This window comes from Eptesicus fuscus, chromosome 6 (genome assembly GCF_027574615.1).
Source record: "Eptesicus fuscus isolate TK198812 chromosome 6, DD_ASM_mEF_20220401, whole genome shotgun sequence".
Classification (NCBI taxonomy): domain Eukaryota; kingdom Metazoa; phylum Chordata; class Mammalia; order Chiroptera; family Vespertilionidae; genus Eptesicus; species Eptesicus fuscus.
The window spans coordinates 5,851,585-5,875,155 of NC_072478.1; the positions used below are offsets into that span (position 1 = coordinate 5,851,585).

Below are 23,571 nucleotides of genomic sequence, written 5' to 3' on the forward strand. Positions count from 1 at the left end.
GCATCTGTACTGAGCATGTACAGACTTTTTTCTTGTCATTATTTCCTAAACAATATAGTTTAACAACTATTTAAGTAGCATTTACATTGTATTAGGTCTAAGTAATCTAGAGATAAAGTATAGGGAAGATGTGGGTAGGTTATATGCAAATACTATGTATACCACTTTACATAAGGGACTTGAGCATCCTCAAATTTTGGTATTCATGGCGAGTCCTGGAACCAATCCCTGTGAATACCAAGGGACGAGACTATATATCCCACCGTTCATAGTAGTTTCTGCATAATAGCAAACAGTGGCCAATTAAAGAACAATTAACCCACTTTGAAACAGCAAAACATGTGAATTAAAGGTTACTATGAAGAAGTTCAGTCAAAAGCAGATGCTTAACACAGGGCTTTAATGTAATACCATTTAGTAATGTGACAATTTGAGAAGAGTGGAAAGTATTTTGTGAACAAGAGAAACTGAGGAACACATCTGATGGAGTGGGCATTTTACAACAATGGGACGGGAAACCAGCATGTAAAATCATAATGCAAGTGCCTTTTAAAGAGCTAAGAACTGCAGCTGGTCATTCATTAATGTGTCAGACATTTAATCAGGAGATTGCAACTTCAACAAAAAGAGTGAAAAGGAGAACCAAGAAAAGACTTTTGTTCTGAACAAACTTTGCTAAATAACCCTGGAAAGGCAAATGAACACTCTACCAATTTACACTTGTCATTCCATAGCTCAGCCAGAAGAAACTCTTGAGGCATGAAATACTAACGGAGAGTGAAGGCAGATTTCTGGAAATGCAATGACCCCACACATTTGCTTCAAAGGAGAAATCTGCAGACATATTTTCAGGTCTTGCCAAGTAACTGTTTATTCGCACTCAATACATTTGGGAAAGTGTGCTACATAGCTAAGGTCACTGTGACCACAGAACACCAGATGAAAAGAATAAAGCACTGAACAGCAAGAAAAATGCATCCCACCCTCATAAGAATTTAAGTGAACTGGTAAAAAATTGAGATAAACAAAATAAACAGATACAGCCTTCATCTTTTACAAATATACTTCCTCCCCAGTATCTCCCCAATATAAACACTCTGGAGTGTTTATATATTCAGTGCAAGGAACAGTATCATCGGTATATTTGAAACAGCTCTGAAGAAAGAATAAAGCTAAAAGAACATCTAATTTTGAATATACTTCAGTGTGGTGTAATAGTGAGATTATTACACTGTGATGGGGGAGAGGCTCTGATAGCACCCATCTGCATTCCATATGAAAACAAACCTAACATCACTTATTAAAATATTCTACAATCCACATACTAAAAAAAATAATAATAATTACTTTTAACAGGACTGCTTTATCATGTAATTTAAGACACAACTGTTACATGAACTGCAAATGATAACTTAAAAGGTTTAGCAGCTACAAAAATTGGATAACTCATGCTCTATGTCACTCCTCCCATCAGTACTTTTTAGCCTGTGTTCAATTACAGTCAATTCTGAATTGGCTCACATCTGGATAGACTTCTAGTCTTTACACAGAGTAAGAGAAATGGATAAAAAAAAAAAAAAAAAAGATAGCATTCTATTCTGTATTTGACCCTGGAAAGGTGCAGGTCTGCTTAAAAAAGGAAGAAACATACACAATCACAATAAAGCTTAACACTATGCAGAGCTTATAATCATTTTCAGCAACGGACAGCAAGGCGCTGTGAAGAAAAGGCATAGCAGAGGAGAAAGCTAGGACTCTGGGGAAACAGGGAGGGAAAACAGTGTCAACAGAACGGAAGATGGGATGAAAACACCTGATTCTACTCTGGAGCTCACATGTCCTGGGAGCAGTCTTTTAAAAAGCCACCTGTTCAAGAAGGCTGCAGCCCAGACACGGCTGGCGTGCAGAGTATGAAGGCCCAAATGCCACATTATACCACCTCCTCCACTAACTCAAACCTGTCGGCGAACTGAGCTGTTCCAAGGGCAACAGAACACACACACACTTTATGTCTAACCAACATCGAGTGAAAAGTTTTTTCTTTTTATATGTCCATTTTTAATACAATTTAAACAGAACCTTTATATAAATTTGGGCTTCCATTCAATCCCTCTCCTCAATTTCCTTAGGAGGAATGGAAGTAAGCAATACAAGATTATAACGACAAATAACTGCACTTTAAACATGATTATCAATTTTAAGGGACAGAGACACTTGAATGCTTTGTAATACCAAACTCAAACAAAATTGGTTATAAAAACTGCAGTTCATCCCCCTAGAATTTCTAAAAGTTGGTGTTATTTCTGCATGGACACATCAATATATTAAATTAAGCCAAGATCTTAAAGACTGGCAAAATTCTATTACTCTATTAAAAAACAAACAAACAAAAAAAAAAACAACCCAAAGATGTTTAAAAACAAAACAAAAAATACAAATTAGTTGCTTCATGTTACATTTCACAACCATTGTTAAACGCTTTCTTTCTACAGAAACAGGGTCCTTTTTGTCACAATTGCAATTATTTACTGCTAGATGTTTAAAATTACACGGGCTAGTGTTTGACTGAAACTTGTTGAAGGTGACATCTGGAGGTTTTCTGAGTTTCAACCTAAGATGTGCCAGGTTCTCTCCTAGGACCACACTTGCAGAGGAAGGGGAGGGAGAGGAAATCACATATCAAGTTCTTAAGATAATTTTACTCTCTTCTTGGCTTTCTGTTTCTTGGTGATCTGTCCAAAATTTCATCCTCCTATTGGTTGAAAAAAAACACACAAGAAATTCATATTATAATTACCATATTATGAAAAGTAGAAATTCACCAAATTTTCAAGATCTACCAAACTGAGGGTAACCTATCTGAAGGAAAATAAGAAGAGAAAACTGATTTGAAGAAAATGTACCAAAAACCAACTGTCTTAGAGGTGGTGGGATTGTGTTTTAATATAGTCTTTCTTGTTTTCTTTCCCTGAAAATGCACTTTTCTCAATCTACTTCTTCTTTTAAAAGGACCAGACACCATGCTTTCACATGTCATCTTGATTAATCCTAAATAATTTACTGGCCTGTGGACACATTAGCTCCACCTTGAGACTGAGAAAACTGGATTTTATGGGAACTGAAGACTACCCAAGCCAAGTCCCATGTGACAATAAGCCTGGTGCTCTTCCTATTCTACTGGACTTCTCTTACTGTGAGGAAGCTTGGGGAATATAAAAAGTCTATGAGCCCGGATGACGTGGCTCAGTGGTTGAACGTACCTATGAGGTCATGGTTCAATTCCCCACCAGGGCACATGCCCAAGTTGTGGGCTCGATCCCCAGTGTAGGGCATGCAGGAGGCATGATTCTGATCATTGATGTTTCTCTCTCTCTCTCTCCCTCTCACTTCCTCTTTAAAAATCAATGAAAATATATGTGTTTTTTTTTAAAAAAAAGTATGCGAGACTGAACCTTACCTGAGAGAAATCTACATTTTAGTCAAGACACTCAAAAACATAAACAGCACTGATCTTTATCAAGAGGAGGGCAGAATAGAGGGAGCTGGAAATGAACACTGGGTAGTTTTCCATAATGAAATAGAGAAGTGCTTGGAAAAGGAACCTTGGTAGGAAAGGTGTGGACTATTCTCTTTCCCTCAGACCTCATATCCAATCCAGCTCCAGAAGCCCACATCCTCCTTTCATATATCACCCTACTCAGGACCACCATATCTAATCTGATTAGCACAGCAGCCTCCTAACCAGTCTCCTTGATTCTACTTGGTCTGTAGAAAACACAGCAGCCAGAGTGATCCTACCTACTTAGCCCCCAAACCTACAATGGCTGCCCATCTCTCTTTCAAGTGTCATCTCTCTAACGAGGCCTACCATGTTTTTTGTTTTTTTTAAATATATTTTATTGATTTTTCACATAGAGAGGAAGGGAGAGGGATAGAGAGCTAGAAACATCGATGAGAGAGACATCGACCAGCTGCCTCCTGCACACCCCCCACCGGGGGATGTGCCCGCAACCAATGTACATGCCCTTGACCGGAATCGAACCTGGGACCTTCCAGTCTGCAGACCGACGCTCTATCCACTGAGCCAAACCGGTTTCGGCGAGGCCTACCATCTTTAACACTGCATCCCACCCCACCTTCAGCACTTCTGATAGCCTTTCCTATCCTATTTTTCTTTTTCATGGCCTATCACTTTCTAACATTCATTCAGGCACTTCCTTATCATGTCTACTGATAAACTGTCTCTTTCCTCCCACTAGAAATTAAGCTCCCCAAAGGTAGGTTATCTTTGTCTTGTTCACTGACGATGCCTGGCATATAATGGGCACTCCAAAACTTCTTACTGAATAAATAAATGAATCCATGAGCAACTGGGACAGAAATTTTAGAACACAGGGATTTGTGCAAGAAATATTTTTTAAGGGCACAGTGAGGGAAGGTGGATGAAGAGACAGAACTGTAAAATAATAACCTCATTTTATTAGTTTCCTCCTACAACCCTGCTTATTCCAAAACTGTTTTCAGCACAGAAAAATACTTTTGAGATTCAGATATAATTTGAAGTTATAGCACGCTGATCTGTATTTCTAAGAATTTCACTTTTATAAAATTGGCTTTAACAGAATTTTTACAGCCATGGCCATTGAAAATTACCTTATGTAAATATTCCCTCTACTTAAATGTACCTTCAACTTAGGTGCTTAAAATACAAAACATATTCCCTCTTCCTGTTACCTCTGCTTTAGGTTTCCTATCTTCACCCTCTTGACTGACAGTGTCACCATCTTCTTCAGCATCACTTTTTTGCTTCTCTTCTAAAACAGAAGTTAAAATAAGTCGGCAAACCTTACAACTGTTTTGGGGTAATTAGATAATTAGCATTAATTGTCTAAAACAATCTTTACAGTAACTTGTTTATAAGGGTTTGAACATCTTAGAGTCTTGGCTGAAAGCAGTTATTTTGGGGTCTACTTCTTACCAAGTTTCTCTTCACCATCTTCCTCCTCATCTCCCTTGTCCCTTTCTTCTTCCTTCTCTTCTTCTTCCTTCACATCTGGCTGAGGAGCATCAGTCTTCTTGTACTCCACAGGACTGGACTGTTTCTGAAATATTTTTCCACAGTACAACCATTTTGTTCACATTTTATGTAGTACGTTATCATATAATTATTGAATGCCTAGAGCAAAGTTCTGTACCAGGCTGTATATTTGGGTAGATATATGGAAATGAGTAAGATGTACTTCCTGCCCTGAGAGTCTTTTCTTGGGTGAGAATGTGTGGGGTTTCAAGATAAAAGGAACAAGTCAGGTAGACCCAGGCAGGTTTAAACAGTCACGGTGACTAAGGCACAGTGGCAGAAGAGTGGTGGGGACAAAGCTGGAAAAGGCACTCTGGGGGTCAGATTACAGAACATCTTGAATGCAAGGTGAAGCATCATCCTCATCTAGTAGAAGTAGAGCCTAAACAAAATTTTATTTTATTTTCGACTGCATGTAACAAAGGCTGAACAAGAAAAACAGGCCGTTTTACCCTACACGTATCTGTGTGTAGAGGGAGGTCAAAGGGGTTAGGGATGCTAAGGGAGGAACCTGGTAAGGAGAATTATAAAGTGTATGAATAGAAATAGCTCTGCCAAGGGGAAAAGCTAGTTTATGCCCAAATGGCCAGATTTATATCTAAGATTTTTGTTGTTGTTTTCCTTCCTGCCCCAGAAAGCTGCTGACAAATATTAAGGAGAGTGGTTTAAATATTACTAGAAATGAAGGGGCTGCAAATGCTACTCCCATCTGAGTACAATGCATGGCCGCCAAGAGTAGTGAATAAGGTTTCAGAAGTCAACACCAAATGCGGTCCAGTCACAACTGAGCTGCTAGAAAGAAAACCTCAGGCAATGTATCTTATTTTTTTAAATATCATAAGAGTTCTTTCTAAAAGTGTCAAAAAACCAAACCAAACCAATACTCATACCTTTCCAGAACAGCAGAAGAGGATTACAAGAAACACAGGCAGTGCTACAGTCAAAACATAGACCACCCAGAGCCACGGACGCTCTTCGGCTGCCTCCAGCATCTGCCCCACTACACCTGGCTGAAAAACAAGACATGACTGATTTCAAGTTCTCGTTTTTGACACCAAATATAGTGAGCATTGTTCCATTGTTCAATGTCTACATGGTACTACCCAGGCTCCACCTTTTCCAAAGGGTTCAAGCCAAGATGTTCATATAGCATAAAAAGGAAATAGGAGAAAAATCCTCAATTTTCTTGTTCTCCATATCATCAAGGTGATTTCCCTTTCACAGCTGTGAAAGCTGGCTTATTAATCATCAGCAAAAGAATTAATTTCAGGAACCAGCAAATGATTAATTTCTTGATCTGAATGCCTCTGGCTCTCCAATTTATACCTCAGCCATATGACCAATTGTTTAAAAATTCACATATTGGGCAAATCAAGATTCAACACTTAAGAGTGCATTAAAATAATCCTGAATGGCAATTTTCTTAAATATATTTTAACACAATAATCTACCTAATAAAAGAGTAACATGCTAATTGACCGTACCTTCGCAATGCCCACCAGCCAATCAGGAGTGAGTATGCAAATTAACCCAACAAAGATGACTGGTTAATATACATACGCAGGCACGGAGCGGCCAGGGGCGGGGCGGGACACTTGCACACAGGTGTTCCACACCACCCCAGGGGCTCCAGGCCTCTGGGCAGCATGGGAAGGCGGAAAGGTGGCTCCGGCCAGAGCGAAGGCAGTGCCAGCAGTCAAGGGAAGGAAGGCCCATTCTTGCACGAATCTTCGTGCATTGGGCCTCTAGTAAATAAATAAATATAAATAAATAAAACCCTATCCATAACAAAGATTCTAAAGCCATTGCATGAGACTAAAGCAATCATTTCCAAAAACCCAGTATTTTGTCTTTAGTAGGCATACGATCACTTTTTATAACAATATTCCCAAATAAGGGAAGATAAACCATAGATGATAGGTTTTTGCAAAAGTAGCAATTGCTGATATAAATGCACAAGAAACAAGCAAGCACAAACCTCGGCAGCCCCGTCAGCAGCTTTCTTCAGACCCCATCCATCACTGGCCCAATCATCAACTACTCTTCGATCGCCACAAATGATAAAGTTGTCAAAAAAAATGTCGGAGGTCATAGACCACAGTTCCAAACCAATAGCACTAAAAGGAGTCATTTTAAAAGGTTCCAGATCTTCAAAGAAATCTGGATTTGGTATTTTCTGGGGTTTCCAGATTCCCTAGAGAAAACATTTTTAAAAATCATTTCAGATAATGATCAACACAAATTTATGATGAACCTAAATAAAAATTAAGATGAATTCCTCATGATAAATGAAGCTAAGTGCTGAATTTGTTAAAACTTAACTGAGTAATAGGAAGAAAACAATAAATGCTACTGATGTTTTATATTCTGCCTCTAAGATGTCTGAACTTCAATTACTTTCAATTTCTAATATCCATGACCTTCATCTAGATTCTAGACCAATATCTCGCTGTGCCTGGCACATTCCAAAAGCCTTCACTATAGTTTGCTAGCAGGAGTGGGAGCCTATATTGGTACAGATTTCTTCAGTGGTGATTTAAAATGTAAATGATCACCCAGCATGGCTCAATGGTTGAGCATCGAACTATAAACCAGGAGGTCATGGTTCGATTCCTGATCAGGGCACATGTCCAGGTTGCAGGCTCAACCCCCAGTAGGGGATATGCAGGAGGCAGCCAATCAATGATACGCTCTCATCATTGATGTTTCTATCTCTCTCTCCCTTCCTCTCTGAAATCAATAAAAATATATCTAAAAATCAAATAAATAAAATAAAATGAAATTTAAATGATCTTCAACCAGCAATTTCATTTCTTAGTAACAACCTAGAGAAATAGTTACAACGTATACTCAGACATACACAAGGATGACTACTGCATCAAGGATTAAAAAAAAAAAAAAAAGGCAATCCATCTAAATGGTCATCAACAAAACAGCCAAAGTGCAGTTTTTTTAAAGGGCAACTTCTAACTAATCGGATTGTTTGACTGCATAATTAAAAAAACATTTAAGCCCTAGCCGGTTGGGCTCAGTGGAGAGTGTCAGCTCTCAGAATGAATAGTCCCCAGGTTCGATTCCAGTCAAGGGCACGGACCTCAGTTGCAAGCTTGATCCCTATCCCTGATCAGGGTACATGCGGGAGGCAACCAAATGATGTCTTTCTCACAATGTTTCTCTGTCTCTCCTCCTCCCTTCCACTTGCTCTAAAAATCACAGATTGCCAATCTGTACCCTGTGGCTGAAGCACCCCTGCCACATGATAGCAAGGTATCCAAACTGCAAGTTTTCCATTTGTCTTTTCTTTGTTTTTAAACAAAAGTACAAAGCAATTATGAAAGCTCCTTTCCGGTTTCTAGATTTATCTTGTCAACACTGAACACATTAAGTTCTCTCTCAATTTATGAGGTTTACTTTGTAATTCAATCGCTTGAAAACAGTGATCAATCCAGCAGCCTCACTACAGACAAAACTTCTATCTGAACACAACCAGGTCAATGAAGCACATTAAGAGGCACACACTTCGCCCTGGCTGGTGTGGCTCAGTTGGTTGGAGCGTGCACTCAAAGTTTGCCAGTTCAATTCTCGGTAGGGGCGAGTACAGGAGGCAACCAATCAATGCTTCTCTCTCCTCCCCGCCACTCCCCCTAAAAGCTTTGAAACATATTCTCAGGTAAGGATTAAAACAAAACAAAACAGCCCTAGCTGGTTTGGCTCAGTGGACACAGTGTCGGCCTGTGGACTGAAGGGTCCCAGGCTCAGTTCTGGTCAAGGGCACCAGCCCAGGTTGCAGGCTCGATTCCCAGTAGGGGGCGTGCAGGAGGCAGCCAATCAGTAATTCTCTCTCAGCATTGATGTTTCTATCTCTCTCTCCCTTCCTCTCTGAGATCAATAAAAATATATTTAAAAAAAAAAAAAAACAAAACACCAGAGAGAGATACATACCTGGTAGTTAGGGTTGTCAATCATGGGGGGCTTCCATTTGCCCTTATAATTAGGGTTGTCAATCATAGGTCGCTGCCAGACACCACACCCAGGGGCCGACTCACACTTAGGGTTGGCAATCTGAGGAGCCTCCCATTCTCCATCCATATCTTCATCCCTGTGAAGAAATAAACCAGTTACAAATGGGTTCTGTGATGTAGGACTACGAATTGCCATTCCAGGAAATGAGATAAATGGTATCTGAAATCCTGTAGGAATGCTTTCACAGTGTCATACTATAGAGCACCATGCTGTTTCTGCATTTCTGTTAACTAGTTTCTCATGGGAGGTGCTTTAAAAAGAGACACACAAAATAATTCAATCGCCCTGCCCTGTGTTTCTCAGTGGTTAGAGCATTGGCCCCAGCACCAAAGGGTTGTGGGTTCAATTCCTGGTCAAGGGCATGTACCTGGATTGTGTTGTGGAGAATCCAATCGATGCGTCTCTCACATCAATGTTTCTCTTTCTCCCTATTCCTCCCTCCCTCCCACTCTCTGAAGAGCAATGGAAAAAATATCCTCTGTGCTCGCTTCAGTAGCACATATACTAAAATTGGAACGATACCGAGAAGATTAGCATGGCCCCTGAGCAAGAATGACACGCAAATTCGTGAAGCATTCCATTAAAAAAAAAAAAAATCCTCTGGTAAGGATTAACAATAAATACATAAAATAATAATAAAATCTGTTGAGCTCTACACTTAAGTTTGGGCACTCAGCTATCTTTATGTATAAGCTTTTACTTCAATAAAAAAGCAGGCAATTAGCCTGGCTTGTGTGGCTCAGTGGTTGAGCGTCAACCCATGAATCAAGAGGTCACTGATTCCATTCTAGGTCAGGGCACATACCTGGGTTTCGGGCTCGATCCCCAGTAGGGGGCATGTAGGAGGCAGACAATCAATTATTCTCTCTCATCATTGATGTCTCTCTCTCTCTCTTCCTCTTTGAAATCAATAAAAATGTATTTTCTTACAAAGCAGGTAATTAAAAAGTTAACTAAAGCTCTTACCAATCGTCTGGCTTTTCCGCATCTGGATCAGCTACATATTCGGGCTCATCATCTAACCAGCCTTCAGGCTTTGTGGCTTCTTCATCAGGAATTTTAGCAGGGGCATCTTCATCCCTTAAATAAATAAGAAAAAGCCAATTATGACAACAATGGCCAGAGAATCACAATGTGGTCCCCTTTGTGAATCTGAAGCAGGGCAATCTAAAAATATTTAAATCTTACTTAATCTCAAAACTCAAAATTCTTCCTAAAAATTACATGCAAATCATATATCTGATAAGGGCCTAATCTCCAAAACATATCAGGAACTCTTACAACTCAATAATAAAAAGACAACCCAGCCCTAGCCAGTTTGGCTCAGTGGATATAGCATCAGCCTGCAGACTGAAGGGTCCTGGGTTCCATTCCTGGTCAGGGCACTGCCTAGGTTTCGGGTTCAATCCCTGGTGGGAGGGTGGCGGTTGCAGGAAGCAGCCAATTGATGATTCTCTCTCATCATTGATTGTTTTCTCTCCTTCCCTCTCCCTTCCTCTCTGAAATCAATAAAACCATATAAGAAGTATTTTAAAAAAGAAGTAGCAACTTTGGTGCAGTTAATAAAAAATGGTGCGACTTTAGTTGGTAAGCAAAGATATTTATCCTTGGACATATGCTTATTTTTGAACTATGCTAGTTTTAAATTGTGTGAGAACCTGAATTTGTACAACATTCAGCTGACCCTTAGAAGCAGAACATTCACACCATCTGTCCCAAAATAAAACAGCTACTTAAGGAATATTACTGAACAACAAGGCTGAGTCCATATCTAATGTTCAACAAATATACAAGTAAACTTGGCATTTACACTAATGCAGCATAAAAGTTCAGGAACCGTACCTTAATTTAAGGGAGGAAAAACATCAACTACAATTTCCCTGCTAAGCTTAAGAAGATAGTTTTACAAATGGGAGAACAGTTTTATTATTTCTCTTTATGCACTTTTTGACATTTCCAAAAGCCAGTTTTCATTTCTCATCACTCTCCAGTTTGTACGCTACACAAAAGACCATGCATACTCAACTTCCCTCATACATATTGAGCTCATTCCTGCTTCTCTACTTCTACCCACGATGTGCTTCTTTAATACCATTTTCCATCTTTACCACTTAATAACTGTCACCCCACTTTCAAGTCTTAATTTAATTTGATTGGCACTGCTCCAAGAAACCACCCTGTGATTTATACCTGATGCTCTGATCATTACTATACTGAATATGTATTACTTTTGTTATGAAGAAAAAAGATTATTGTATTCTTTAAGAAAAGAGGCATGTGTATATGTAATTTCAAACTAGGGGAAAAGCTTCCTGGAAATAAAAATCTCATTCTAATGTCCAAATGATTAAATTCAATTGTCCAGGTACCCAAGTAACTCACCATATGCATGCCAACTTCAAATTATTAATTTGAAAACACCATGCATATATTTCTATTATATGTTTTATTGCTTAACATTTTATCAACAAGAAAACATACAAAGGGTGGAAATGAGGGCATCAGCAAAGAAGCTCCTTATGGGACATAAAAGCTGAAATGGAGCTGTGTGAGAGCTCATGTCCTTGTGGCTTTGTATCCACTGCCCAACACAAAGCACGGATCTCGAGTTTTAATTAAATAAGAAAAATATTATTTTTCAAATTAAAATTTAAAATCTCAGGACTCAAGCTTTCAATGTGAATTCACAAAAGCATGTGAAAGGCCAGGCCAAGAGAACTGAGGTTTTGCCATAAAGCAACCATGCCTCAGCACAGGCAAACACATGGATCTCAGCATTCTGTGGTTTATAAAATGGTGACAGGCAATCCAGATGATCTGTATGGCCCCCTCCAGCCCCCCTTTGTCTATGTTTTCCTACCATTTGAATTGCATCATAGACTATTAAAATGATCAGATCTAAACATTCATTTGTTAAAGCCACATGGAACACACAAAACACTCCATTGCACTCAAAGACTCACCAGTCATCTGGTTTGACAGCATCAGGATCTGGTATTTTTGGTCTTTCATCCCAATCCTCAGGTTTCCGGTCTTCTGGGTCCTCAATTTCCCGTGAAGGATTTACAGGAGGAGTCATGTCATTTAGTAGATTTCCACTGTTCACAAGAGATTGGTCCACTAATATTTCAAAACTATTATCTGGATTCAAGACTAAAAAAAAAATTAAATGCAATTTTAAAAAGTTAATTAACCACTCATTCTCAAGCTCTCTTTTCCATCCCATAAAAGATCATATTTATAACAGAAAGCAGAAACATGAAGACCTCAGGCAACCAAGTCAGAACATGATCTTGGGGGCCCTGAGCAAGTTAATCCTCCTGTAAATCATAAACGCTAGTTCCTCAGATTTTTAGTAATTAAAACAGATCATAGATAAAAATTTAAACACCAAAGACTTCATTTATGGACATTAAAAACATCAAAAAATAAAGAGACAAAAACAAAACAAAACCCAACAAAAAAAACCAAAGGTACAAAAACGAATGCGATATTGGCCTGACACATAAACGGTTCCACACCAGTCAACAGGCAAATGAGTTTACTTATAACCACCCCTAGTAAAGGTCCGTTTCCTCATTTTCTGAGTTGGTATTACCACCATCTATGCTAACAAAATTTCAAATTACAAAAACCTCTTATTTATTAAATCATATGTCTATTCATAGTTGTATTTTTGGGGTCCAATGGAGAATAAAAGAACACAATTTTAAATCCATAAAGGTATCAAGTGTGATTATGCTAAAGCCTAGATCTCACACAAGTCTAATCGGCAACTGACTGGGTCACAGCACATCCAGAATACTATGGAAGACAATGGTGTACTAGGCCGCTTTTCTCAAGGATATTAAGTTAGCACTGTTAACAATGATATGTAGTCTCCTGGAAAGATTCTTGCACTTTTGTGAAGTACAATATAGGATATTTAACTTTCAATAAAAAATTACATCTATACTTATTATACACATACATGTGTTTATTCACAAATGGTTAATACATATCACAAAGTTATTTCAGATAATTCTAAAGATCTTCTTTATGTTTATTTCTATCTTCTGAATTTCTATAATGAACATGTATTACTATTGTTATGAAGAAAAAAGGTTATTGTATTCTTTAAGAAAAGAGGCATGTGTATATGTAATTTCAAACTAGGGGAAAAGCTTCATGAAAATAAAAATCCCACTCTAATGTCCAAATGATTAAATTCAATTGTCCAGGTGTTGGAGTACCCAAGCAAACTTCAACTAAAAGATAATTTGAAAACATCATGCATATATTTCTATTATGTTTTATTGCTTAACATTTTATCAACAAGAAAATATACAAAGGGTGGAAATGAGGGCATCAGCAAAGAAGCTTCTTATGAGACATAAAAGCTTATTCTCAAAAATGCCTTAAACCCTAAATCTGAATTCAAACTATGGAAGAGAAGCTTCTTTTTTTTTTTTCCCCCTTCCTTTTTGTTTTTAATATTTTTTATTGATTTCAGAGACGAAGGGAGAGGGAAAGATAAAAACATCAATGATGAATCACTGATCGACTGCCTCCTGTACGCCCTTACTGTGGATTGAGCCTGCAACTCGGGCATAACCTCCTGGTTCAAAGGCTGACGCTCAACTACTGAGCCATGCCAGCTGGGCGAGAAGCTCCTTTTTGTGCCGAGACACTAAGTTCATTTCATTACTAAGGTATTAGGTCAGTAGAGACTCTTATTTGCAGGCTTAAGTCTTCTCTAGATGTACTATCTTTATATTAAACTAGTAGCCCTGCCCACGAATCCGTGCTTGAGTAGCTCACTGCCGCTTTGTTCAGTTGGCCACCCGCCCACCGCTGCTGGTAGCTCTCCACCACTTGTAGATTGGTTGTGACATTATGGCATAATGGATAATTAGCATATTCCTCTCTTAATATATAGGATGAATAATAAATCTGTAGTGCCATAAACCCCCGAATTATTGTTTTTTCTTACTTAATGTATAAAGATGTGTTTTCTTATCTGTAAAATAGGTCTTCAGATCTGCATCTGGTCTCTTAGCATGCTTTTCTTCATATTCGCCCGTTTTGGGGTTTTTGTGGCGGAAGATGAAGTGCAATTTATAGTCCTCTCCACATTTATCTGGACCAAACATGATTGTATAAGGGGTCTTGTCATGGAACTGGTCCTTTAGAAACAAAAAATGGATTTTAAGTAAATCAAAGTATTCAAAGCAACTTTTCAAAAGTATGATATTTCTCCTTATAAAATCCCAAATAACTTAGTTTCACATTAAAAGAAAAGCTGATTCTGTGACAGCATGGATATAGACCTAGAGGGCATTATGCCAAGTGAAATTAAGTCAGATAAAGACGATGATATCATGATGTCACTTACAGGTGGAACCTAAAGAACAAAAACAAACAATATAGAAACCAAATCATTGATACAGAAACAAACGGATGGTTGCCAGATGGGAGGGTATTAGGGAGCTGGGTGAAAAGGGTAAAGGGATTAAGTAGAAGTTGGTAGTTACAAAAACAGCCACAGGCATGTAAAGTACAGCATAGGTAATATAGGCAATAAGATTGTAATAACTACATAAGGTGTCAGGTGGGTACTAGACTTACTACTAGGTGTACCGGTTAATAATGCGGATTTTGTAATCAGAGAAAACAGGATAATTTCAAGAGAAACATCAAAAATGCTTTATTCAAAGTAATGTCCATCCATAGCTACACATTTCCCCCATCTTTCAGGTAATTTGTGGATACTGTCACAATGGAACTTTTCTTGTTTTGAGGCAAACCATTCAGAGACCCAATTTTCCATTTCTTCATATGTTTTGAAGTGCTGCTCAGAAAGTGTGTGTGTGCCATTGATCAGAACAAGTGGTAATCTGAAGGAGCAAGGTCTGGTGAATACGGAGGGTGGGTTAACACTTCCCAGGCAAGATCTTTTGACTTGTCTTTAACTGGTTTTGAAGTGTGTGATAGTGCGTCATCATGAAGCAAAATTACTTTGCAGTGTCATCTGGCACATTCTGGTCCTTTCATGATCAAAGTGTGGTTCAGATTGATTATTTGTTGTCGGTAGTGATCAGTATTAACCGTTTCACCTGGTTTTAGAAGCTCATAGTACACCACACCTTCCTGATCCCACCAAACGCAGAGCATTGTCTTCTTTCCAAAGCGATTTGACCTTGCAGTCAATGTTGATGGTTGATCAACCCATGATTTTGTGCATTTGGGATTCTCAAAATAAATCCACTTTTCATCACCAATCACAATTCGATGCAAAAAAGACTTTCTTTCATGTCATTGAAGCAACATTTTACTGATGACTTTTCGGTTTTCCATTTGTCTTTCGTTCAGTTGATGTGGCACCCATTTTCCTTCCTTTAAAATCTTTCCCTTTGCTTGTAAACTATCAGAACTGTTTGCTGAGCAATGTTTAATCTTTCTGCAAGTTGTTTTTGAGTTTGACACACATCTTCATCCAATAATGCTTGTAATTGTTGGTCTTCAAACTTTTTTGCTTGACCTGGATGTTCTTTGTCTTTCACATCGAAATCATCACTTTTAAAGTGTTTTAAACAGCGTTCACAAGTATCTTGAGGTGGAGCTTGTTCACCATAAGCTTCCCGAAGTATACAATAACTTTTTCTTCAAAATATAGTAATGAATTAAAACTTCCCGCAAACGCTATTTTTTTGGCACGAAATTCGACATTTTTAAGTGTAAAAATATCTATGATGTTAACACCTTCAGAAAATTTGACATATGAAGTTTTGAAGCTTGCTGTCAATACAACAAAATAGCATACATATCAAATCGCATATGTATCAACGTATGTGTAACTCCATCTATTGAAAAAAATCCGCATTATTAATTGGTACACCTAGTATTGCGGGTGTGGGGAATTCACCTCATAAATCATAAATGTCTAACTACTATGCTGTACACCAGAAACTAATAAAATAATATTGAATATCAACTGTATTAGAAAAAATTTTTATAAAGAGAAAAAAAAAAGAAAAAGAAAAGCCGATTGGTTTATGAGGTTCATATAGATACCAATGAAAAGGGATAACATAAATTATTAGGAAATTTTACATGAGACTATTATGGAAGTGCTTAAAAAAACAAAGCAATGCATATATCTAGATAGTTACTGTTTCTTCCATAAAACAAAGAAATACGTTTGTTAAAATAAGAATTACACAGAACAGAAATCAGGGATAAGACAGAACAATTTTGAAATTCACATTTCAAACCTTGAAAGATAATTATGGGTGGCTATATACAGAAATAGGAAGTACTTGCCAAGTTTAGTTCCGGGGTTTTGGAGAGCAGCTTCACATAGGCACCACCACATTCTATTCCATTTTGGAAATTAACCTCATACCTAATTTCAGAGAGAAAAGCAGAAAATCATATGGCATTTTGAAATATCAAATTTCTTCATTACCCTTTTCCTCATCTTGGTCTCATGTTTAATCACAGGTCATGTTTGTCTTTAGGAAAGATTCCATCTTCTATGGCTTTGAATGGCTTCCCAATTCCCCCAAGCTTAATGCAGATTCCCAGTAAATACTTTTTGCAAATTCCAGAAGTTTTCATTTGCTATTAGGATAAAGAATAGACAGTTTCTTTCAAGATAATTTATTGGGCAGGAAAATAACATTACATTACAAGATGCCTAAATGCACTTACCCCTATAACATATAGTAATTCTCATAATTTTTTTATGTAGAGTAACAGTTTTATAAAATCATGTCTTCTGATATCACCCTTCCTAGAAAGCTTCTATCAAAGAAGTGTCTCACTTACTGAACAATGAGAGGCTTGGTATCAAACAGGAAGGGCTTGTTCAGTTTAGCAGAGATGGCATGATGCTTGGCCCGAGACATCAATACAAGTCCTTTGTCCCCTGGAAGTTTTGTTTCCTTCATTTCATCTACCTCCCATTTTCCTACAAAACACACAAAAAGTTCCACTCCTTAACTGTACCTTTGAAGGTCCTTCAAATGGTAGTTGTGCAAGTCTGTCATACTGACATATTTTAACATATTCCATTTACCTATGAAAACTGGCCTATTAAATATTACACACACATATTAGGGTATGTTTTTTAAAAACCTGTAGCATATTCATTTTACCAATGCTTAAAAAAGACCTGCCATTTCCAACACACAACACCATAGGTACTAAATTACCTTTCCATTTTATGGTGTAAAACAAATAGGTCTAATCCTTTAAATATAACGGAACACATGAAGATAGTAAAACTTGTGAGGAAAAAAATCTTAAAATGTGTACATATTCCTTTTAACCTTTTGCACTCAGATGTCGAGTGTGACTCAACACGGTTAGCATCGGTAGTAGCTCGTATGTCGAATTGTATTGAATGTATCAATAATTTGAAATATAAAAAAATCCAAATAAATAAGTTTGTATTAAAAAAACTCCAGTTTTTTATTCTACTGTCGAGCTTTATAAAATCTGGGGTATTTAAAAAATTAAATCCCGAGTAGAATAAAGGTATCGAGAAAAAAGCAAGCGAGAGCAAAGGGTTAAACTAGTCTTTTTTTTTTAATTTAAATTCTTTATTGTTTAAAGTATTATATATGTCTCCTTTTTCCCCTCATTGAGCTCTCCCCAGCCATTCCCACCCCCAGCTTAAACTAGTCTTAAGAGAATCATGGAAATGCTTCAAACCTCAATCTGCTATTATATTTAAGTCAAATGAACTCTCACCATCATATTTGGCAATTTCATCATCAGTGTCATCTTTCTTGGCTTTGGATAAAATCCACCTGTAATTAAGACAAACCCCCAAATGAAGGTCCAAATGATAGCTGACTTGTGAAAAGCAATGTAAATACTAGCAAAAGCAGGATCTACCCAGCTCTTTTTAGCCTACTTAACCACTCTACTTTTAAGTTGTTTATATCTATCTGTCCAATTTTCCCAACACCATTTATTGAAGACTAGAGGCCCGGTGCACGGATTCATGCACTTGTGGGATCCCTCAGCCTGGCATGCGCTCTCTCCCAATCTGGGACCCCTTGGGGGATGTCGGACTGACGGTTTTGGCTCAATCCCCGCAGGCCAGGCCAAGGGACCCCACCGGTGTACGAATCCGTGCACCCGGCTTCTAGTACACATATAAGATCTTTGGTTAATCTCTTCCAGCTCTCCCCCCTCCCCCCTCCCCTCTGAAATTCAGTCTGTTCCTTGTTTCCATGCCTGTGTGTTGAGCATCTGCCCCCTGGTGGTCAGTGCACGTCATAGCTACTGATCGAACGGTCAAATGGTCGAATGGTCACCTAGGCTTTTTTATATATATAGATACTGTCTTGACTCCATTGCATGCTCTTGCCTCCTTTTTCAAATATTAATTGAGCGTAATGGCTTGGATTGATTTCTGGGGTCTCTGTTCTATTCCATCAATCTATGTGCCTGTTCTTGTGTCAGTACCAGACTGTTTTGATTACGATGGCTTTATAGTATAACTTGATATCTGACCACTCTACTTTAAAATGTCACATATGTAGTGATAATATATTGTACTCAATTCACAAACCTGTAAGAAAAGGTACCAAACCTGTAATCTAATTTCACTTTTTTAAGACTCAAGAGAAAAAAATTTGCCTCAATCAAAGAACATAATATAGGGTGGAACCCGGCCGGCATGGTTTAGTGGTTAAGTATTGACCTATGAACCAGGAGGTCATGGTTCAAGTCCCAGTCAGGGCACATGCCCAGGATGCGGCTCGATTCCCAGTGTGGGGCATGCAGAAGGCAGCTGATCAATGATTTTCTCTCATCATTGATCTTTCTCTCTCCCTCTTTCTCTTCTTCTCTGAAATGAATAAAAATATTTTTTAAACTATATATATACATACATATATACATATATGTATATGTATACACACACACACTAGTGGCCAGATTATTATGATCTGTGAACGCATAATAATCTGGCCACTCAGTATATATATATTAGAGGCCTGGTGCATGAATTTGTGCATGGGAGGGGTCCCGGCCAGCCTGGCCAGGGGGAGGGGACATGGGCGGCTGGCTGGCCTGCCAGCTGGTCGAACACCTGGTCAAGGGGACAATTTGCATATTAGCCTTTTATTATATAGGATATACACTAAGTGACCAGATTATTATGAGTTCAGAGATCATAATAATCTTGCCACTCAGTGTATATATGCATATGGTGGAGGAGGAGAGAGAAATGGAAGTGATTCCCGCATGTTTTAAGACTATTTTCCTAAATGGGTGTGAACACTTGAGATATAAAATAGTTATCACAATTTCACTATATAAGATGCTATTCTAAAACAAATCCACTAGCCCTGACCTGTGGGGCTCAGGTGGTTGGAGCATCGTCCCATACACCGAAAGGTGGTGTGTTTGTTTCCCACTCAGGGCAAATAACTGGGTTGCAGATGTGATCCTGGGTCAGGGGGAATATGGGAGGCAACCGATTGATGGTTTTCTCTCACTTCGCTGTCTCTCTGTTGCTCTTTCTCTAAAGTCAATAAAAAGCATATCCTCGGTTGAGAAGAATAAAATAAATAAATAAATAAATAAATAAATAAATAAATAAATAAGGAATTCACTATTCCCCCATGTAAACATGTAAACACTTACATGCTTACCTGATTTCCCCCCCTAGGAAACACTTACCCAGACAGAGTTCCTCTGTCAAAGGAATCAGCAAAATACACTTCCCCTGTTGGAATTGGAGCTTTGTAGGTAACCTACAAATATAAAATTAAGTATCAAATATAAAAATAAATTAAGAATTGACATTTTCAACAACATTCCTTTCTTAGTAGAATTTATTCTCTTGATTTGCTTTCAATTACCACAAAATTCTCCTATCCTAGCTGGCTAGCCCTTGAATTCAATCTATGCAATTTATCTTTGACAAGATATAGCAAAGGCTACCAGAGAGATCAGGAAGTACTTTAGTAGATTAGCTTTTCCTTTGAAAAATATCCAAATTTACCTTCACCCTTTGATTATCTCAAGAGGTAAAACAAAGATTCAAAGACCACTTCAAACCTTTGGAGATGGAGGAGTGCTGATCTCTGGTTTCGATTTTGAGTCTTCTACCTCTTCAATGACATCATCCAGGTCATCCTCAATATCAATCACGTCATCATCATGACCCTCATGAGCCTGAATGACAGCAGTTCCAAGGACTAGCAACACACACAGCAACCACTTCTCTTCCATGATCTACATACAACAAGAGTAAAGTAAGTTAAATGTATCGCCTCCGTTTAAAAATTTTGTCAAGACCAATAACCCCTCTCATTTAAAATTAAGGCTTTCAAATCAGAACTAAAAGGAACTTTATAGTGAATATCTCATTTTACAGAAAAAGAAAATAAGCCCATAGAGAGTCAGAGGTTTTCCTAACTAGTTCAAAAGATTCAATTTAGTGGGGGGTAGGGGGATGGGGGACACATATGTACTACTATTTGTAATACCTTAAACAATAAAATTTTTAAAAAAAGATAGAAAACAGGAAAAAAAGATTCAATTTCATGAATATTTCAAAATAAAACTCAAAAATAAACAATTGTCCTAAAAAACAACAAAAAAACCCACACAAAAAATCAATTGTCATATCATGTTGGCTCCGCAGAGCTAGAATATTAAAATACAATTTCAAATTAACCTCTTTCATTTGAAAAAAACCTTGACAAATGACAAAAGCACCTTTTGTATATTAATTTACCAGTACTGATTAAAACATTACAATGTAATGGTAACAGAGGAACCAACTAGCTTCACATTAAATACTTAATAGAGACACTGCTGCTGTTGTTCAAAGATCAAGTGTAGACATAGTTTTAAATTAGTGTAAGAAGACTCAAGAAAACAAATTAAACCAAATTCCAGCTACTTTTATCTATTATTTTCTAAACACTTAACTGCCTTGTGTATTGTATTATACTGTCAGTGGGTCCTCTTTCCAAGGACCACAGATCCAAAGACATAAAAACTGAGCCACATGAATGCACAAAATGATTTGGTAGTATGTAGTAGAGTTTCAATTCTGCAAGATAAAGATTCTATAAATAGATGAAGGTAATAGGTGCACAATGTCACTGAATTGTACACTTGGTTTGACCACTGGTCAGGGCATGTTCAAGAATCAACCAATAAATGCATGAACAAATCTCTCTCTCTCTCTCTCTCAAATCAATCAATCAATCAATCAATCATTCAGTCAATCAATTTTTTTTAAAAAAGAAAGAAAACTGAGCTTAATTTTTTTTGTCTCCTGTTTACAATGGAGACCTTTATTTCTCAGGTAAAATCCAAAACAAACAAAAACAAAGAAAGAACTGAAGTAAAGGGCTCCTTCATAAACTTCAATGATCCCAATTCACAACCATGACTGTCATTTAACCATCTAGAAAAAAATGTAAATCAAATTATTCTAGTGCTAAATTTAATGCCAAATTCCTATAAAGTAACCCTTTGAAGTGAGTAAACTGAACTAGACTTTCATATATCATTTGGTGGCATTTTTTTTTTATTTAATGGATCTTGGGACTGTGTTCACAAAATGAAAAAGGTAAAGTTCACTGGATTCCTAAACACTTAGCATTTAGGCAGTACAGAAAATAAAAGTGCTCGATAAAGTCATCCATAACCTTTCCTAGGACTGGTAACAGTTTTTAGAAGAAACTTTCAATGTCAACATTCTGCTATGGTTTCTTATATACTTAAAAAAATACTAATAATCTCTTATTCACTGGAAAGACCTGTAATCTCTGCTGTCAAAATAGTACACATGGCATAGCAATATGGCTTTGTTTATTTACAACTACAAGGGTTCTCTAAAACCACACAGATGGATTCAACACTTTATCTAAATTAACTCTATACAACTCCCAGGTTCTCAATGCTATAAATGGTGATTAGAGCCCTGGCCGGGTGGCTCAGTAGGTTGAGCGTTGACCCATACATACATCAAAAGGTTGCAGGTTCGACCCCAACTGATGTTGCTTTCTCACATCCATGTCTCTCTCAAAAAAATCAATAAAACATATGTTCGGTGAGGCTTGAAAAAAAGTAGTAGTTTTCAAAAAACAGTGGTTGGGCCTGACTGGCATGGTTCTGTGGTTGAGCATCAACCTACAAACCAGGAGGTCATGGTTTGATTCCCAGTCAGGGTACATGTCCAGGTTGCAGGCTCGAACCCCATTGAAGAACAGATCATGCAAGAGGCAGCGACCAATTATTATCTCTCATCATTGATATTTCTATCTCTCCCTCTCCCTTCCTCTCTGAAATAAATAAAAATATATATTTTAAAAATACAGTGGTTGGATTCCCAGGGATAAACTACAAAACAAAATTAGTCCAGCCCTGGCCGGTTTGCACAGTGGTTAGTGTCGGCCCCCAGACAGAAGGGTCTCAGGTTTGATTCCCAGTCAAGGGCACGTGTCTTTCTCATGTCGATGTGTCTTTCTAATGTCAATTTTTCTCTCCCTCCCTCCTTTCTCCCTTCCACTCTCTCTCTTAAAAAAAAAAAAAAAAAATCAATGGAAAAAATATCCTCATGGGAGGATTAAAAAACAAAACAAACTAAATTAGCTAAAACAATATATAGTTACAACTTTTAAAAAGTAAAACGAAATATGGTAATAACAGTAGTAACTAAATAAAACACAAAACTAATGGATTAATTAGGACTATATAATGAAGCTGGAACACTGTTACTTAAAGAAAAAGCTAGTCAGGGAGATGGTCTAGTAGGCTATTTACCTTTAATAAAGGGAGGACTGATTTTTCTCACAATAATTTTTAATTTGTTGATATATTGTTACTATGGACTGAATTATATTTTCCTAAAATTAATATATTGAAGCCCTAACTCCCAATGTGACTATATTTGGAGGCAGGACCTTTAAGAAAGTAATTAAAAGAGATCATAAAGGTGGGACCCTAATCCAGGAGAACTGGTGTCCACATAAGAGGAGTGCTTATGAACAAAGTCCACGTGAGGACACAGTGAGATGGTAGCTCTCTGCTAATCAAGGACAAAGTCCTCACCAGAAAATGACCCTGCTGACACCTTGATCTTGGACTTCCAGCCTCCAAAACTGTGAGAAAATAAATCTCTAGTTTTTTTTCCTCAAAGTTTAACCCTCTGAATAATGTGAAAGTAACAGATGCGTACTTGCACACTGAGAAGTGTATTTCCTGAAGTTTGCTGGAGACTTCCTATGTTGTTTCTGACAGGTCTGGTAGCCTCTGCCACCTGAAAACTGTTTTCCTTTCAAATGAGGCCATTCTGACTCCTCCCCAACTTGGATGTCTTTCCCCAGGTTCAGTTTTTTAAGAAACATATATATATATATATGTATTGTTGATTTCAGAGAGAAAGGGAGAAAAAAATCATTGATAGGCTGCCTCCTGCATGCCCCACACTGGAGATCGAGCCCACAACT

General features: G+C 37.7%; 1 protein-coding gene and 1 non-coding gene across 2 annotated transcripts in view; one reads left to right on the forward strand and one right to left on the reverse strand.

The window, feature by feature from the left end:
• Positions 1–381: 381 nt before the first annotated feature.
• CANX (calnexin) overlaps positions 382–23,571 on the reverse strand; it is a 38,469-nt gene continuing 15,279 nt past the window's right edge. Inside the window, exons 2-15 of the mRNA XM_008158676.3 lie at positions 20,162–20,338; positions 19,781–19,854; positions 17,837–17,895; positions 16,910–17,051; positions 16,403–16,484; positions 14,073–14,265; positions 12,064–12,253; positions 10,067–10,180; positions 9,020–9,176; positions 7,056–7,271; positions 5,968–6,087; positions 4,979–5,102; positions 4,735–4,814; positions 382–2,752 (exon numbers count right to left, since the gene is read on the reverse strand). Of these exons, the coding sequence (XP_008156898.1) occupies positions 2,699–2,752; positions 4,735–4,814; positions 4,979–5,102; positions 5,968–6,087; positions 7,056–7,271; positions 9,020–9,176; positions 10,067–10,180; positions 12,064–12,253; positions 14,073–14,265; positions 16,403–16,484; positions 16,910–17,051; positions 17,837–17,895; positions 19,781–19,854; positions 20,162–20,335 (1,779 nt within the window). The 5' untranslated portion in view covers positions 20,336–20,338 and the 3' untranslated portion in view covers positions 382–2,698. The remainder of the gene's footprint in view (positions 2,753–4,734; positions 4,815–4,978; positions 5,103–5,967; positions 6,088–7,055; positions 7,272–9,019; positions 9,177–10,066; positions 10,181–12,063; positions 12,254–14,072; positions 14,266–16,402; positions 16,485–16,909; positions 17,052–17,836; positions 17,896–19,780; positions 19,855–20,161; positions 20,339–23,571) is intronic.
• On the forward strand, positions 9,581–9,687 carry LOC114228746 (U6 spliceosomal RNA). Its single transcript, XR_003614873.2, has one exon. It is a non-coding gene; the product is annotated as a U6 spliceosomal RNA (small nuclear RNA).